Here is a 19543-nt window from a genome sequence, read left to right as displayed (position 1 = left end):
ACACTGTCTATTAACTGAATGAAAAATTAAAAGTTGACATTTTCATGTGAAACGGATTAAAAATGCAGTGAAATTGCATTTTAATTGTTAAGTCGAAATTTCTATGGAAATGTGGAAGTCCTTTAGTCCTTTTGAAAAAACTAAAATAAACCAAACTCTATCTACTACCACTTCTCAGGGAGCGGGTACACAGAAAGGGGGAGGGGGTTATTGAAGGGGCTCATTTGGGGGCGATAGGAAATCACACCCATCACAGCCCCATTCCCCGATAAATTCTTACTGTTTGTAAGCAGGCAAACCAATGATCTGTAAAATATCGGTTAATTCCAGAAAGCTGTTAGACATAATTCACCGTACAGCAAGGCTAGACAACCAGGACTTTCCACACATTCAATCCCAACCTCGTATATTTCACCGCTGAGCCCCCACCCCCTTTCTTTTTCATTCGCAACAACGATTCTAGTTTCTTGATGCCCAAATCCGTTTTGAAGTATTCAATGAAATTCGCCGTGCAACAAAGCGAGATGCCCCAGGGTGTCCACCCCCTACCACTACCCTACCCAACCACCCCGACCTGGTACACTTATCAAATGAAAAATAGGTGGATTTTGAGTATGACGTAACTGGGATTTTTATACCGGACTGTTCTTTAATTTATAACGATAATTTTTAAATCCGTGCCCAACTTGGCCAGCTGTGAAAACTAATTTTTTATTTTTGACTAGTATTGGAGGTAAAACCTACATATTTTATAAGCTCTTGAAAAAGAAAAAAAGAAAAACAATAATTTAAATTATTTTTTTACATCCTAGCGGCTGGGTGCGTAAAACAGCTATTTTGGTGGTAATTTTTCAGTCAGCTCCACCCGACATCAAATTATGATAACACAATGAATACAATAGTCAAATGCACCGCACACCAAGCCCAGCAGTCTCTCCTTTTGTCATTAATACTGAAATTATTAGATTTTTCCTCATACATCTGTTGGTCTCGTGTTGTATTCTACCTCAGTCATGCGCATCACAATACCCTGAACGTACTATTAAACAGAGCGTTAATGCTGGAGGCGTAATACTATCCTATTCGTGTCAATTTTTTTTCTTTTTTGCAGGACACAGAAAATAAACATTTTAAAAGCCTTAAGAATTTCTTTATATTGTCATTTCACAAAAGGACGAGATCCGGGTGAGAATATAGAATTCAGCACTCAAAGAAGTGCTGATTTTTAGTAAACGAGGCGTCTAATGTAAGAAAGTCAGAAGAGGCAAAAGATAGTGACTGTGCAACGGACAGGTCGTTATTTCCTTAAAAGAATGAAGAAGAGCAACTTATTAATACTGACATTTTGGTTGCTTTTCACATCTTTATTTGTATCACCCTCATTTGGAAAGACAGCGGAAGAAAGCGACAGAGCAGGTGAGTGACATTTCCTAAATGATCGTGTTTATACGTACAGTATGTATTTTACACGGGGTTCCAATTTACAAGTACATGCGGAAATTATGCATTTTCCAGTCCGGATTAAAATTGTTTCATGTGTTATCCCAATGACAATTACAAGTTAACCAATATAGCTACCGGTAATCTGTTAGAGGTTTCGATTACTATGGTTGCAAGAATGCCCCCCCCCCCCCCCCCTTTTCTTAGGCAGTGGGGTTTTGGTGGAAATTATTCCCTTATAATGGCGCCTTTTCAATCGAGGAATTTTGTGTCGGTGTGCAGTATTTTCTGATATGATAGTCTCTCGATCTTTTTCCATTGCGGTATCGTTGCTTTGTTGCTCCAACAATCCGTTATTAGATTCATTTTCCTTTATGTGAATAACTTTCTCCTGTCTACTTATTTTCTGACAGGCTGATATTCAATATTAGTATTTACAAACCGTAGTTCTCTAACCCTAAAGAATCGGTTGACCGTTGCTCACTTTCCAATTTCTAGACCGTGACAAGAGCTCAAAGTTTACGTCAAACTGTTGAAAAGAAGCTGCAGTTAAGCACGCAAACGACTCATCAGCAAATAATACCTGTTCTACTTTAAATCTCCTATTTAAGAAGTTTATGTCAACCGTTCAGTAATGTTTCAACGAGAGAAATTGATTATTTAAAGATTTCTTTTTATGCTGAATTAAGAGTGCATTTACAGACTGAGAGGGGCACTGTTCAAACTACTCACTGCTCTAGCGTATTCGGTTAAGAACTACATAATATCACGAGAGAATTTATAATTGAATAATTTACCCCGCCCAGCGGCGACGATCATAATTTAAAGAGGTAATTGCACATGAAATCATGTTTTCTTCTTTGTGACAGCGTCGTATAGCAGGACATGTGGATGTAAACATGTTTATTTGGATTTCCCTTATTTCATCTTTTTATTCACTATTCGTAGGGTACGTATTGTATGATATATCATTTTCGAATGTTTTACCATTTTAGGATGTTGAATGTGTGCCCCCGTATAACAAAGCGGAGGTGTTGCCCTCACCTTTGCAAATCGTCTCCACTAACCTACGGTATTGGGTTTAAAATCCCCAATTGCAACCAGGTGACAATTTTAGGCGTATCCCTTTAATATTCATGTCCAATCTCTGATCATTTTGTCCGTTAACACTACTGAAAAAAACACGTCAAAATTAGCCTTCCATAGAGCGAAAAGTGCTGTGCGTGTAATAATGAGAGAATATTGCTTTTCTAGAACTGATCTTGTTTTGAAGTCTTAACAATAAAAAAATGAGTTGTCTCCCTGCCGTGTTCGTCCAACCGAACCAAAGAATTTGGCAGCAGTGTCGTTCAGAGGGTCCGCCCTTGTTTTTTTTTTTTTTCTAGTAAATGTAAGTAGGAAGGTCACCTTTTTTATTGTTCAGTGTCAAGATGGAACCTATAACCAATTGACGATTGTTCCGAAATTGCAAAATTGGTCCAAAATGTTTTGCACGTGATAAATTTACGATCAATTTAACCTTATCTGACCATCAACGCGTGGTTTCAAAACAGTTCTTATTATATTTTCTTTTTGCCGCAACGGTCATCCCCGACCGAATGCAGGTTAAACCTTGTTGTATTATATGTTGTGCAAATAGCGCTGCAAACAATGGGCATAAGTGATCAATTGCCGAGCCCAAGCAGAGTGAACACTTTTATACGCTACGGAGTGCTAAGACATTTAAAGTGCCGCTATTATTTTCCTCAGCACCGTCAGTTTTTAAGGACACCTATAATCTTATCAACTACAATTTTACATTTCATTGGTAATGCAGTTCTTGAAAAGTATTTCAGTGTATTTCAATGTCCTTGGGATTCGGGGTCCGCTAAAGGGCCCCGAAAAAATTGGTATTTTAGAGGGCGAACGGTGCCATTTGTTACAGTTTAGAACTATGATTCAGCTAGTCAAAATTCTTATTTTAAGAGGGGACCATTGGTGTTTTTTTTTTTTTTTTCAGAAACCAAAGTTCGTAGGAAAACGTCAGCGACGTTGATGTAATTGTATGTCGTCTGAAAAGGGTTGAAGGCGTAATCTGTTATCAGATCTGACAGATTAAGAATTTGGTACATTATATACATGTACAATTATACCTACTTCTAGGAAGAGAAGCCCCGACAACCTCGTCTTGCGTGGCCACGGCCTTTTTTCAAATTGGTGCCTAAACAGTCACGTCAAGGGAAATCAATGTTATAAAATTAAATTAAATTAAATTAAATTAAATCAAATTAAATTAAATTAAATTAAATTAAATTAAATTTACATAGAGAATAAATGAAAATTTATCGAAAGATTTTAAAAGTATACCAACGAGCAAAAACATGTAATCCTCGGATTGTTGTTCTGATTTCTGGGAGTACAGACTAAAGTCTTAATGTGTCTACTAGAAATGTTGGTGACCGTGAGCCTTGACTAGCAGTCTTAAATCAGCACAAGATTAATCTCCTGAGAAATTATTATTCCACTTCCTCAATCATCAAGATACTTCTTATCCCAAACGTTCGGTAAATTACGACCCATACAACCAAGATTTTAAAGTCACTCTCGTTATGGAGATAGAGACTGGTGAATTTCGTTTGAGACGGTAAAAATTAAAAATTCTATAAAGGATTTCTTTTTTCTTATGCAATTCATATATGGAGTTAGACTTTAAAATTATTCTCTTTATGTTTTATATTTGAAACTATTTCCTTTACCATAAATAGATGACGACTTCGTTTTCCTTCGACCTCAATCCCAGGACTATGGTTCGCCCGAGCCCCACCCTGATCGTCTGCGGGTCAGTCTGAACGGCAGCTTGGTTTTAGACTTAAAGAAAACCCACGTCACCAACATGAACGCGCCGGTGTACGTTGTGGAGAACGGGAAGATTCACAAGCTCGAGTTACCCCATGTTGAGGTAATATGCAATTTTTTTTACAAGATCAATTTCATTGCGTTTTATCTTTTCTTTTTTTTTCTTTCTTTTTTCGTCTGTTTATGTAATCATTTTTAATAGTTAGGATGGCCCCATTTCGGGACACACCATCGGACTGCTTGAATCGACCCAACTCTGCGGAGACCTTCGTTAAGTGCAATCAGCGGAATCAGCTTAATTGTCTGATACGTCTCCTCGAGCAGCTAGGGTAATTAACTCTCATGTTAATTGCTGTTAATAACCCCCTAGCTGCTCGAGGAGGCGTGTTATTCAGTTAAGCTGATTGCACTAGGCGAGAGCCCGCCGCAGAGTTGGACCGACTCATGTAGTCCGATATAGCATGGGAATTCTCTCAATATTTTTAAAGAGTCTTTTCCTGTGTGCTACTGTTACCATTTTCAGCAAATAAACTAATTTCATCAGCGGTGTAGATTGTTCTTCAGTATATCAAAACGCCGCTTTCTTTTTAGATTTCTAAAATATTTACCATGTATTGTATTTCTTAGTGTGAAGTTTTAGCAGTTTTGAAAAGTAGTAAACTGAAATAAATGTTATCTTTGCATGCTGATAATTCAGTAATTCATGAGTAGTTTTCATTACATGTGCTTTCTTTCCAAGGTAACTTTGTTGGCTTGATACATCGGAAGACCAACATAATGACCCCGAAATATGGGCAGCTTGAAACGTGTTTGATCAAAACCTTTGCTTATTTTCAAATATTAGGATACTCAATTTTACCAAGATGGTAAATATTTGGCGGCTATGTCTGTCACCAAGAGATCAACAGCGGATGGCGGATTTGAAAGGATTTTGGTAAGTACAACCCCTTTCTCCCTCAAATATGTAGTCTCTTTTTATATTTTTTATAATTATTTGTTGCATCGCCGCCCAGTGTGGTAGTATTGTTTCGACTATAGGAATTTTTTGACAATTACTCAATATATGTCCCAGGAAGGACACTTTACCATAGACGGCGCTGAGTTTGTGATTGGTCCAGCCACCGAGGAGCAGGTCCGCAGAAAGAGAAGAAATGCAGACGACACTGAAGACAGCGGAACGTGGCACGTCATGCACATGCTGAAATCCATCGACCCTTACGCCTTTCAGAATGATGGTAAAAGTATTAGGAGTACCTAGTCACTTGTACAAAGTTACAGTGTAGCCTACATGTGCATGTAGTTCTACCTAAGTCATGCTAGCACAAAGAAAAGTGTGTCTATGAAATACATTCATGCAATTCTACTATTGTCCAGATGAGAATCGGTGGTATTTTCGTATACTTTATTCATTTTTTTTTTCGGAGGAGGGGGGGAAATGTCGGGGTCAGAACAAAAATGTAGCTATCACATCAGCTTTTACGTGCAAAACTCACTTAGGCCTATAACCCCCTACAAAACTAAATTATAAGCTGATGATTGTTTGTACTTTCTTTTCCAGTTTAGTAAAATCAAAGAAGTTTTTTATTTGCTCTTTGTTTTTCAGCGATCTTTGAAAGGAATTTAGCAAACCAACAACCCATTTTCGATTCCAAAGCTGTTACCAGACACAAACGAGCAACGCAAAACCTCGGCATCGAATTGCTGGAGGTTATTGACTATGCAATCTATTCACGGTATTTGTTCTGTTCAATATTAATATTTGTAAATTAATTGAAATTCAGTTATTTGTATATGTGCCCTTTCCGTCTCAGTTTTTTATATCATGCACATGCTATTTGATTTTTAAATTACATGTTTTTTCACTGTGAAGTTTAAAAAATATCTCTTGACAGTAATTTTTTTCCGGCAATATCCTTATTAGTTTTGTCAACTTTATTTATTACCAGTTGATCATTCTTCAAATGTTTTGAGTACAAAATTGCGAAATTGACCTCCGTAATTATAACTGAATATCTGCTTTTACGATTGGAAGAAATAGTAGTAATCCGGAAAACAAACGACTTCTAGCAAAACAGGCCACCAGACATAAAGTAACACCGTACGCATGTATTATACACATAGGTGCTGTAAATTATACTGTATTGCATTGTATTGTATTGTATTGTAGTGCATTGTATTGTATAATTTAAGGTACTACACGACCAGCACTGGTAGTACCGAACAAGAGAAGGCACAGAAAGCCATTGAAGACATTCGCTATTATTTTGCTCATATAGCAAACGGGGTAAGGTGTGTTTTGTGTCGTTTTTGTTCAGTCTTTTCATGACAAGCTATTTACCATTCATTAATTTACTTAATTGTCTAGCCTTATTAAACTAATTTTCCTCGATAAAAAGTGTTTATTCTACCTCATTTTTTTTAATTTGTACTTTTTTAGATTGATATTCGATACGGAAATATAGACGACTCTGAGTTTTCGATTTATGTCAGACTCGTTGGATACGTCATACTGAAGGTAAGGCACGGGCAGCATTACCACGCACAAATAAATGAATGAGGGTTCGCCTTTTTAATTTGCTTTTAAAATGCACTTCTTGTATGATCGCTGTCATGGCATTGTAACATTTTTGGTTGGGCACAAGTTTCGCTATTTGAAGGAAAGTGCACGTTCATGACGTCATGTGGTCGTCAAGCATTGAAATGACGTCATATAACTGCTTAACAATATAATTGTGAAGCAAAGTTTTGTACGCTGTAGCTCATTTTAACATATTACTTTTTCTTTTCAATTATTTTTTGTATTTCTTTTACTATCCAGCGAGTTAAAATATTTGATAAATATTGTCTTTTTAGGATGCAACGTCGGCATCTTTCATAGAGACAATAAAAGACAGCCAACTGAACTCTCTAGATGGTTTGAACGCTTTTACGACATGGCTTAATGCGAGAGAGAGCGCGAATGAAGTACCCAACCACGACCACGGGATGTTGTTTACCGGGTATTTATTAATGATGTTTCAGTGTAATTTTCAAGATCATCTTCATGATCAGTATAATTTTCATGATCATCTTCGCTTTATTATTTGTTTATTCATTTTTGTCTATTTTTAATTTTCCTTTTAAGTATCATAATTTTCCTGTAGAACCTTTTTTGTGATTCTCTTTTTACATTGACACGCCTAAGGATGCATGATCTGATCTGCCTAAATAACGCATAGATATTTGAACATTTTCGACAAAATCGCCATACCAATATTGATGTATTTTGAACAATACGTAATTTCAGTGTATAACTTTTGAACACTTCTCTCTCTCTCTCGTATTAATGTTGTCGCAATAAGTGCTGTACGTTTTATTTTGTAGATACGAACTTTGGCGCAACTACAGGTCTGACGGCACCCGAAACACAGCGGTGGCCGGTAAGTACTTTATTTAGAAATACTCTCCACTACATGCCGCTAAAGTGGTGACGTCACTTCTGGGCTAAAATTTCCACTGAAATGAGCGCAGAATAAGTCGGAGACATATCTGAGAATATGCAGTCAATTAATTCTCTATTTCGCTAAGACAATGGGTAAAAGCGAATTGTTTGTTTTGCTGTGTGTTGGCAACAATAACTAAGATGAAACCTACGTGTTGCCATTCAATTTCTTCTTTTGTTCTTTTTTAGGTACTGCTCATTTAAACGGCATCTGTGGGTCTAATAAACATTCCATAAATGAGGATTTTGGAGGGTTTAAAAGCATTACAGTGTGTGCTCACGAGTTAGGACACAAGTAAGAATTGGTTATGCCTACCGGTATATAATTAAGAAATCGCCAAGTTGTTCAATTGTTCCTTTATTTATTGCCTATAACGTCTTTCAGAAGTAAAAGTTAAGAAAATAATAACAGCACGTTGAGTTATATCTCTTGACCAAAATTGTGTAGGCTATGTGCTTTTTTGTGGGTTTGTGGATGTGCATGCGTTCGTGTACGCATGTGTGTGTTTTTGAAACAGTGACAGCGTCTTTCATAACCTTTATTCAAGTGGTCGTGTTCGTGATTTTCGGTTTCAGTCTTGGCGCTTGGCATGACGGGACAATAGACGGTACGGCTGACTCCTGTCCTGCTTCAGATCAGTTTATTATGGCGCCATCTGTCGGTGCAACATCAGCCCTCACCCACCTAAACCCTTACTACTTCTCCAGTTGTTCCATTGAATACTTCAGAAGACGTATCAATTATCTGAACAGGTAAGACCCCCTTCCCCATTAAACACAGCTGAGGTCATTTTCATTTGGCCTGGAGTACAGGTACATGTATTTTCTTTCAAAAAATGTATGATTTGTGTAGGTTTTGTTGGCAAATAAATGATTTAGGGCCCAAACATTTAAGATGTCCCACTTTTCGAAGTTGTCTGTACACACTGAATGGGCTCAGGGGAAGTTTCAAGTTGAGCACCTTATTTCCCTGTGGGGTTAAGATCTTTACAAGATGGGATAACATGACCAGGAATATCTACACTTAGTTATTAGTAACGTTTGAAAAGAGGATTCATCTGTTCCCCGTGAGAAGGGATTTCCAGTCTAGCTTTTAAACAACATTTATTTATTTATTTACAAATTGATTTTATACATGTACAATATTAATAACATATTTAGAATAAGTTTTAGAAAAATAAATTAAAATAAATTGGGAATAAAAAATATTTAAAAAATCTATTGAACATAAGTGGGTTTAAGTCTTTATATTATTATTATCATTATTATTATTATTTATTGTCAGCAACAACATAAACTGTCTTCTCAACGAGGCAGTTCATTTCAACGACAGTGAGTGGGATGCGTACATGAACCTGCCACCGGGACAAAGGTATCCCCCACACGAGCAGTGCAGGCAGATATACGGCCCGCTTTCCTATTACTGTGGGGTGAGACAATAGTAACGGCTACTTGCTGAAAATGAAAGTGAAAGTGGCTAGTCGAAACTGCTAAAACTTTTAGTGTGTGGTGAGACAATATATTTGGATGCTCGCTGGAGTGAAAGTGAAAGTACTAGTGGTAATGATAGGTGATGGAGAGCAGTATTGATGGCATTGTTTTAAGTATTGCTAAAATGTTACAAAAATATTTAGTTCATGATCAATCAGCAAGTGTATTGCAGCAGTAAACGTAGAAAGAGTATAATTAATGTCGTATTGCTTATCTTCGTTTTGTTTTTAAAGTAAAAATGGCGCTGGTTTACACTTCAAAGCATGATGTTCCTCGTGGCTTTTTGTAAAAGTGGTAGATTGGATGGAAACTACATGTATGCACGCAGGGGCGGATTCAGAAATATTTTCTGACAGTCTTCCAAATCATCTTTGTTGATCCATCCTCCATTTTTGACCGTCTTCCAACAGAAAAAATTAGATACCCGTCAATGTAAATCTGACCGTCTTCCGGAAGACCCAGAAGACGGCCTAAATCCGCCCCTGTGCACGCACATAAAGAACGTAAATTCAACTCAGAAACACATTGGAAATGCAAGAATTTATGATCTGTTATAAACAGCATATGCATCCGATATATCAGTTACTTGCAGTTTAGCACCTTTACTATAAGCCAAATGTAGTTGTAGAAAAAGTCGGCTGTTAAAACTTAACCATTGTCACCGGGAGACGTGACTACTGGTAAAAGTAAGCAGATAAAAATAATAATAAATGTAATTGTCATTTTTCATCAAGGGCGCGACAGCCGACGCAAACATCTGTGTGCGGATGTTTTGTTATAACCCAAACGAGGCATCGTGTAGCCAGCCTTCGGGACTGAGAGCGGCACGGGGCACACAGTGTGGTGACAATAAGGTAAAAATTAAGGTTGTCACAAAAATATTGCTGGCAAAAACAGAAACAACAACAACGACAACAACTGACAGTGACATCAAATGAACCCGCAACAATATCAGATAATGAATCCAACACAGGATCTGAACCCAAGAAGATAACAGAAATACCCACAAAGCCCAGCAATTGAATCAGTGTCAACAAATGAACCGGTTTCACGAAACTGAGGGTCCGTGTGACTGAAAGTCCGCCCTCCACATAGTTATAATGGTTGGGGTTAGTTTGACCTAAGTGGGTCAAATTTTATGGCGAGGCTCATCTGTACATATGAATGGGAAGCGGACTCGCTGTCATATTCTGGTACATGACACCGGCAACAACTTTAGTGACTGAATCCACAACAGTATCTTATCCTTTTATTCATTTTGTGTATTGGTTAGGAGTAAATTCCCGTCATTCTTGCTGAAAAAAAAAAAAAAAACATTAGCATGAGAAATGTCTAAATTTTCTACTTTCATAACTAAAAGACCCATAAAACATTTGAGTAAGCGTTTGGGTATAGAGTAGTTACATAGGTGAGAAGACAAAAGTGAATGTGGCAGACAGCGAAAAATAAATACCTCAAGCCACTTCGTACAACTGATATTTTTTCAAAATTGTATATATATAATTATGAATATCTGTCCCTTCCTTTCTGTTTTCATAGTGGTGTATTGAAGGTGTGTGCACGTATAACAGCAGCTCCCCTAGCGGTAGAGGTAAGTTCAGTTTGCTTTTACCTCTTATACATGGATCGACTTTGGACAAAAATAATTAAAAATATCTTTACAGTAGGTACATATATATATTTAGAAAGATATAATCTACGTCGATAAACCTTAAAAAAAGCCTTATGCCCCCTTTACGCTGGACGGCGTCCTTTCTGCGTCCCCGTAGTACGGTCCCGTTTGTGAGTAAAAGAAAATATATTTTACGTTCCAACAACTGGCCGATCATTGATCATTTATTCTGCAACCAAAGCGATACTTGTGCTTCCTTTCTACAACCACAGCGATCCCAGTTTCTTGGTCGCAGAAAGGACGCAAAAAGGACGCCGTCCAGTGTAAAGGGGGTTTTACCATTCAGACTGGGTTCCCATCCCTAGATCGATCTAACAGGATCGGTCCATCTCCACGCGGTTTCTCGCTAAATTGGTTTCAGCTTAAGTGGCTTAGATATCTGGGACGCCTACTGTAGCTGCTAAACGATAGTTAATCACCCCCTATCAGCTTCAGTTGGTGTGACAGACATCTAATCCACTTACGTGAATAGCAATTAAGTGAGAATCCCCTTGGAGGTGATTTGATCCAGAGTTAGTTCCATAGTCTCTGGCAATGGTCTCTTATATTACAGACAACTGCACGCATGGGGACAGTTTAAGCCAGGTGTACAGTAACAGTCAGGCGACCTGCCAAACTTACAGGTCAAACAATGATACAAGGGGCTGTTACACGGACTACTTCAGAAATCTTTGTTGCCTATTGTGCTTGGAAGCATATGATCCCACATGGATTGGTAATATTTTTTTTTTTGGGGGGGGGGGGGTTCAGATTTCTGAAATGATATTCAAAGAATAAATTATTACTATTGGGTCTAAAATTTTGTCTGCGTTTAGAGAGCGCGTTTTCGGTGAATTGGTATGTTTATCTGCTCTTTGTTTTATGCTCTCAGAAAGCAGGAAAAAGTGATTCATTGAATCAATCAACCAGCCCATCAACCAGTCGGTCGTGTAACAAGACAAACAATCAACCAAACCATCTATTTTTCAGGATGCGAATACGGGGACCACTTTTCATATTGTGCTACGATCACCGACCAATCAACTCAGTGTAGAGGGACTTTCTCTGACGGGACCACAGTACAAGAGAGATGCTGTGCAACATGTGGAGGTAAAAAAAAAACAAATATGATTATGTGATCAGTTTATTCGGATCCTCAATAAGCCCTTTTTCTATGCTCTATAGTATTTGATTTACCGGTATACAGTCCAATGTTTGGTTTTTGCACTCACCCTCTGGGGGTAAAATTTAGAATGATCATGTGATAAATTTATTCGGACCCCCAGTAAGCCGTTTTCTATGCTCTATAACATTTCATTTATACAGTCCAATGTTTGGTTTTTGCACTCACCCTCTGGGGGTAAAATTTAAAATGATCATGTGATAAATTTATTCGGACCCCCAGTAAGCCGTTTTCTATGCTCTGTAACATTTCATTTATACAGTCCAATGTTTGGTTTTTGCACTCACCCTCTGGGGGTAAAATTTAAAATGATCATGTGATAAATTTATTCGGACCCCCAGTAAGCCGTTTTCTATGCTCTATAACATTTCATTTATACAGTCCAATGTTTGGTTTTTGCACTCACCCTCTGGGGGTAAAATTTAAAATGATCATGTGATAAATTTATTCGGACCCCCAGTAAGCCGTTTTCTATGCTCTATAACATTTCATTTATACAGTCCAATGTTTGGTTTTTGCACTCACCCTCTGGGGGTAAAATTTAAAATGATCATGTGATAAATTTATTCGGACCCCCAGTAAGCCGTTTTCTATGCTCTATAACATTTCATTTATACAGTCCAATGTTTGGTTTTTGCACTCACCCTCTGAAGACCTCAAGCTGTTCAATAGTTACTCCAATGATAAGCTTAAGGGTATTGTAAGGGTTAATTATCACCCAGGTACCGAAAATGAGTATTTTTGCCTTCGTCTGATTATTCAATAATGAATCTACCGGTTTAAAAACAATAAGAATTCCTTCGAGAATATAAAATATCGGCGTTTATGTTCTTCATTGCTATATATATATAAGCAAAGGCAACTCAAAGCGTTTATCATCAACTTAACACATTTCTATGTTGAGGTGAGATAGCAATCGGTGTGGGATATTACTTCATCCCTGAACAAGATTCTATCACACAAATTTGCGTAATGGACTTCAAGTGTATGGGCTTCAATGTCGTGCCGTCATTTTAGTTTATATGTTTATGAACTATGAGCCCCAAATAACAGATTTTCATTAAATAAGGCATGTTTTTGCTTTATCAACGATAAAATCTGAACTAAGGTTTTAAAGAAGAATCGCTGGCAGGGCTTTGGAGTGCTAAATGGGATCATTAAATTGTCGTTGAAACGTTGTTTCTGCGTTCTCATGCAGGTAGTCTTTTGTGGCATGTATTTAGAAAAGCTGCACGCGTGAACACGCTAAAGGTTTCCCCTTTTTTAATCGTGTCAAACGCATCATGTTCAGTTTTCTATTACATATGCTCTACGCTAATGTCATCATCTTGCAGAAAGACCTACAACTGTGTCCGCAACAACAAGAGTGGTAACAACGGTGACTGAGCCTACAACAACTTCAGTGACGGAATCCACAACAGCTCCTGAATCCCCAACAACAACAGAAACAACAACTGCATCAGTGACAACAAATGAACCGGCAACAACTTTAGTGACTGAATCCACAACAGTAGCTGAACCCACAACAACAACAGAAACAACATTAATGTCAACAACTGAATCTGTGACAACAGATGAACCTGCAACAACTTCAGTGACCCAATCCACAACAGAAACTGAACCCACAACAACTTCGGTGACTGAATCCACAACGGTAGCTGAACCTACAACAACAACAGAAACAACAACAATATCAACAACTGAATCAGTGACAACAAATGAACCTGCAACACCTTCGGTGACTGAATCCACAACAGTAGCTGAACCGACAACAACAACAACAGAAACAACAACAATGTCAACAACTGAATCTGTGACAACAGATGAACCTGCAACAACTTCAGTGACCCAATCCACAACAGAAACTGAACCCACAACAACTTCGGTGACTGAATCCACAACGGTAGCTGAACCTACAACAACAACAGAAACAACAACAATATCAACAACTGAATCAGTGACAACAAATGAACCTGCAACAACTTCGGTGACTGAATCCACAACAGTAGCTGAACCGACAACAACAACAACAGAAACAACAACAATGTCAACAACTGAATCTGTGACAACAGATGAACCTGCAACAACTTCAGTGACCCAATCCACAACAGAAACTGAACCCACAACAACTTCGGTGACTGAATCCACAACGGTAGCTGAACCTACAACAACAACAGAAACAACAACAATATCAACAACTGAATCAGTGACAACAAATGAACCTGCAACAACTTTGGTGACTGAATCCACAACAGTAGCTGAATCTACAACAACAACAGAAACAACAACAATGTCAATAACTGAATCAGTGACAACAAATGAACCCACAACAACTTCGGTGACTGAATCCACAACGGTAGCTGAACCTACAACAACAACAGAAACAACAACAATATCAACAACTGAATCAGTGACAACAAATGAACCTGCAACAACTTCGGTGACTGAATCCACAACAGTAGCTGAACCCACAACAACAGAATCAACATCAATGTCAACAACTGAATCAGTGACAACAAATAAACCGGAAACAACTTCGGTGACTGAATCCACAACAGTAGCTGAACCCACAACAACAACAGAAACAACAACAATGTCAACAACTGAATCATGGACAACAAATGAACCTACAACAACTTCGGTGACTGAATCCACAACAGTGGCTGAACCCACAACAACAACAGAAACAACAACAATGTCAATAACAGAATCAGTGACAACAAATAAACCGGAAACAACTTCGGTGACTGAATCCACAACAGAAGCTGAATCCACAACAACAACAGAACCAACAACAATGTCAACAACTGAATCATGGACAACAAATGAACCTACAACAACTTCGGTGACTGAATCCACAACAGTAGCTGAACCCACAACAACAACAGAAACAACAACAATGTCAATAACAGAATCAGTGACAACAAATAAACCGGAAACAACTTCAGTGACTGAATCCACAACAGTAGCTGAATCTACAACAACAATGTCAACATCTGAATCAGTGACAACAAATGAACCTGCAACAACTTCAGTGACTGAATCCACAACAGTAGCTGAACCCACAACAACAATGTCAACAACTGAATCAGTGACAACAAATGAACCTGCAACGACTTCAGTGGCTGAATCCACAACAGAAGATAAACCTACAACAACAACAGCAACAACTGAGTCAGTGACAACAGATGAACCTGCAACAACTTCAGTGACTGAATCCACAACAGTAGCTGAATCCACAACAACGACAGAAATACCACCAACTTCAACACCTGAATTGGTGACAAAAAGTGAACCCACAACAACTTCCGTTGTTGAATCCACAACAGTAGCTGAACCGACAACAACAACAGAAACCACATTAATGTCAACATCTGAATCAGTGACAAGAAATGAACCTGCAACAACTTCAGTTACTGAATCCACAACAGTAGCTGAAACCACAACAATAACAGAAATACCACCTACTTCAACAACTGAATCAGTGACAACAAGTGAACTCACAACAACTTCAGTTGTTGAACCCACAACAACAAAAACATCAACAATGTCAACAACTGAATCAGTGACAACAGATGAACCAGCAACAACTTCAGTGACCCAATCCACAACAGTAGCTGAACCCACAACAACAACAGAAACAACAACAATGTCAACAACTGAGTCAGTGACAACAAATGAACCTGCAACATCATCAGAGACTGAATCCACAACAGTAGCTGAACCCACAACAACAACAGAAACAACAACAATGTCAACAACTGAATCAGTGACAACAAATGAACCTGCAACAACTTTGGTGACTGAATCCACAACAGTAGCTGAACCCTCAACAACAACAGTAACAACAACTATTACAAAATACACCACAAGTGGTGAGACAACAATACCCGAATATATGACAACTTCACCAAATCCGGCCTCCACAAAGGAAATATTAACCACCGACAACCTCCATACCACTTCTGTTTCCAGCACATCATCAACGAGCCCGAGTACTTCCACGATTTCAACAACCACGACCATGGCACCCAGATTCCTTATCTTCATTTGGTTCCGGATTATAATTGTGTTTAAGCTGCAGTACACACCTGACTTGGATGACCCAAGCAGTTCCAGATTCAAACTGGTTGAGGTGATGGTATGTAGATTGCTACGTAGAGGACGACGGATCGGATTTCACTGTAGGGTTAGGAGATGCAGGAGTGGAAGCATTATAGCAGAGACTGAACTTGGCTATGAACACGATCTTCAGCAGCCTGTGACATACAATACCACACAGCTCCAGGATGAGCTGAGGATGGAGTTATTAAATAACTCCGATTCAAACGTCACTTCGCTAAGTGTCACTGATGCAGACGAATGTGCAAACCCTGATACAAATGACTGCTCCCCCAGTGCCATATGTGTAAACCAGGAAGGAGGGTATACATGCAAGTGCGTAACTTAAATTATGCATTTATGTTGTTTGATAACTTACTGTTTCTTGAAGAAGTACTTTAATTTTAGTTTTCGGATTAATGGAGATATGAATGAGACAAAAACCTGTGAAATTTCACCTTCCATGCTTTACTCGTTTCTGTCATGACATTCCACTTGGATTTATTTCATACTTACTCTTTTGTCTTACCAAATCTCTTTGTTTGAAATCGAATTCTTTATTATTAATACCAGGGAAACAGCACCAGATATTTACCTGTGGCGAAGTTCTATAATACTCAAACATCGTACTGGCTGAATCCATCTTACTTTGTGGGGGATTGTTGCTAAATTGCATTCAGTGCTGTCAGCGTAATTGTCTGACACGCCTCCTTGAGGAGGAAATCAACAAGTTGATTACCCCATAGCAACTCGAGGAGGCGTGTCAGACAATCAAGCCGAAATAGTGTTTGCACTTATGGAGAGTTGGATCGATCCACTTAGTGCGATGGTTTTATCCGAACGCTTCCTTAGTCATATAGGGGGCCTACGTAATCTTCCTCATCTGGCATTTTGTATATCCACCATGGTTATCTAGTAGAACCGGGCGTTGGGCCCCTTTACTTCTTTTCTTTTTGATGAAAATACATTATTGTCACCTTAATTTTGACAGGTGTAGAGGAAACTACCGAGATAACTCCGCCCTGCCTACCATAAAGCCAGGTCGATCATGTGGGCGAGTCTGTGACGACTCTTACTGCCAAAATGGCGGTGTCTGCAACGAGATCCAAGATGGCGAACCAGTTTGCACGTGCAAGGTCAATTTTGGGGGCACCCATTGCGAGACGGATGTACAGCAGTGGAAAACCATAGTGATCGCACTTGTTAGTGGTGTTGGTGTTATGGTCTTAATCATCATCTTGTTAATCGTTGCCATCTGTTTTGTTAAAAAGAGGCAGAAACTTGTCAGTACTGAGGCATACAAGGACGGAACCAGTTCCGCGTCAGGGGGGCACAACAAAAAGACCCTTAATGATCGAGGCTCTGTGATTGTCACTGAATACGTCCATGGCACTTCGAATCACGGTATGCCCCAAACCGCAAGAGATATGTACGGAATGCCAGTTCGAGAAATGGCTATGCCTATCCCAACAAATTTCCACGACCGACCTTTCTACACCAATTCATATGCAGGATATGGCGCACCAGAGCAACCTCCTGAAAGATCTGTCGGGGATATGAGACAGCTTCTCTATCGACCCACTGCTTCTGGTAACATTCACGTTTCCCATGCGCTGTCAGTGCTTCCGGACTATGAAGATCTGCCTTACACGTACGAAACAACCAACGACTATTAACGTCACATAATTATAATCACTACTCAGGAAAATGACTCTTCATAAACCACTTTATATATGTCTTGTAAAGTTATCATTATATTTGATAAAAAGGGAAAGGAATTATTTAGTACCACTATAAAACTTCCATACAAAATATTCTCTGTAAATTTGGTGGTTTAATTTTTTTTTTACATTGACTTTGATTTAACGGGTTTATTATAAATGCACTTTACATGCAGCAGTAATTAGCCGCTAAGCGTGCATGTTTTATATAAGGGAACAACAGTAAAAGAACCCGTGTATCTGTGGGTGGGTGGTGCTATTTTCTCACGCTTAGAATTATTTTTTGTCAATGAATTACTGTAAGTTTCTTGCAAACTTGATGCCTACTTCATGAAAAACATTTAAACACGCATATGACTTTTATTTTATTTTATATAACCTGCTACAAACAGTGATTTACTGTCCCAATCAGATTTCGTTAATTCGAGTGACGAAACAGCACCGTTTTCCTGAAAGTTGAAAATTGTTTTCGATTTCTAACAGATCTCCTTCAACGAACAGCTATCAACAGCGTTTTAAAGCCTATTTATTCACAGCAATAAGTGCTACAATCTAGCGCTAGGATGTCTCCTTGGACGGCTAACTTCTAATTTTATCAGTAAAAGGGCGATCTGCGGCCTTTATTTGATTGAACATCATATATCATCAACAAAACAAGTAGACAAACCCTGGCGCCGGATTGCATTTTACACAATATGTCAATTTTCATGGTGATATCTGACTCCTTTACGGTGTTAATTAATCTATTTATTTTTCGGGAAAAAAAACATGGTAAATATATAATTTATCTTTCTCGTGGCCCTCGTTAGTAAAAATAAATAAACATAATTTAAAATATGAAAGATTATGTTTAACTATCGAAACAACTTTCAAAATAACGTGAAAACCGAGCAACATCTTCCAAGTACACCAATTCACAAATATTCACATAGATTGACGATAAACGGGGACAGACCTTAAAAGCAGAAGCACTTGGGGTGGTGAACAAAACATGAAAAAGGAAACTTTCGCTTCAAAAGTGTTTACCTTTATTGCACTACGACTGGATAATTATCAGTAGATAACTATTGTATTCTTTAAAAAGAAATGGAAAGAGCCACTAAGCCTTTTTACTATTATTATTATTATCAGATAAATATATCGTTACGAAGAAATGGGGAAAGGCGATTTTGATCAGTTTGGGCCATTTAAACGTGTTTATCTCCCTTAAATATTGAGACAATGCCCTGATCTACCGTCACGCGCTTTATTAGACGTAAACGAAGCGTGTTTGCAGCGTGTTTGCAGGTTCAACGCCGCTGAACGAACTGATAGTGAAGGAAGACGTATTGCATTTTTATGACGTTCGTCCTGACTGTTACGTAAACAAAATTGGACGGAGTCCTTTGTCCAGTTTAATAACAGCTACAACACGGGGCTCTGGCTACAGAGCAATTAAGATTAAAGGGATAACAACTGTTCATTTTGGCCAAAATGGATTCTCCTGGGGTTAACGACAAATTCCCCATACTTGCCATGTATAATGAATTTGTTCCGACATTCAAAGTTAATCCCTGTTTTTTTCTAAAAAAAAGTTTGTTTTTGTAATAATTTCTTAAGAGATTATTACGGATGATAGTCATCTATGGAGGTCACGTGGT

General features: G+C 38.4%; 1 protein-coding gene across 1 annotated transcript; it reads left to right on the top strand.

The window, feature by feature from the left end:
* Nucleotides 1-1212: 1212 nt before the first annotated feature.
* LOC106158898 (uncharacterized) lies at nucleotides 1213-18253 on the top strand. Its single transcript, XM_086995973.1, has 18 exons — nucleotides 1213-1416; nucleotides 4185-4378; nucleotides 5120-5209; nucleotides 5348-5510; nucleotides 5879-6008; nucleotides 6466-6559; nucleotides 6713-6790; nucleotides 7129-7274; nucleotides 7639-7694; nucleotides 7946-8051; nucleotides 8333-8509; nucleotides 9042-9186; nucleotides 9982-10101; nucleotides 10787-10838; nucleotides 11473-11634; nucleotides 11889-12008; nucleotides 13416-16518; nucleotides 17174-18253. The coding sequence occupies exons 1-18, from the start codon at nucleotides 1314-1316 to the stop codon at nucleotides 17856-17858; spliced, it is 5724 nt and encodes a 1907-aa protein (XP_086852099.1). The 5' UTR covers nucleotides 1213-1313; the 3' UTR covers nucleotides 17859-18253.
* The last annotated feature ends 1290 nt before the right edge of the window (nucleotides 18254-19543 follow it).

This window comes from Lingula anatina, chromosome 9 (assembly GCF_051362555.1).
Source record: "Lingula anatina isolate TDL-2025a chromosome 9, LinAna3.0, whole genome shotgun sequence".
Lineage (NCBI taxonomy): Eukaryota > Metazoa > Brachiopoda > Lingulata > Lingulida > Lingulidae > Lingula > Lingula anatina.
Note: the sequence above shows the minus strand (reverse complement) of the source record. Positions and strands in the feature narration are given on the sequence as shown.

Coding starts and splice junctions, on each gene's coding strand:
- LOC106158898 (XM_086995973.1), top strand. CDS start 1,314: ATGAAGAAGAGCAACTTATTAATACTGACATTTTGGTTGCTTTTCACA. Junction 4,379..5,119: donor TCGAGTTACCCCATGTTGAG/GTAATATGCAAT, acceptor TTCAAATATTAG/GATACTCAATTTTACCAAGA. Junction 8,510..9,041: donor CGTATCAATTATCTGAACAG/GTAAGACCCCCT, acceptor ATTTATTGTCAG/CAACAACATAAACTGTCTTC.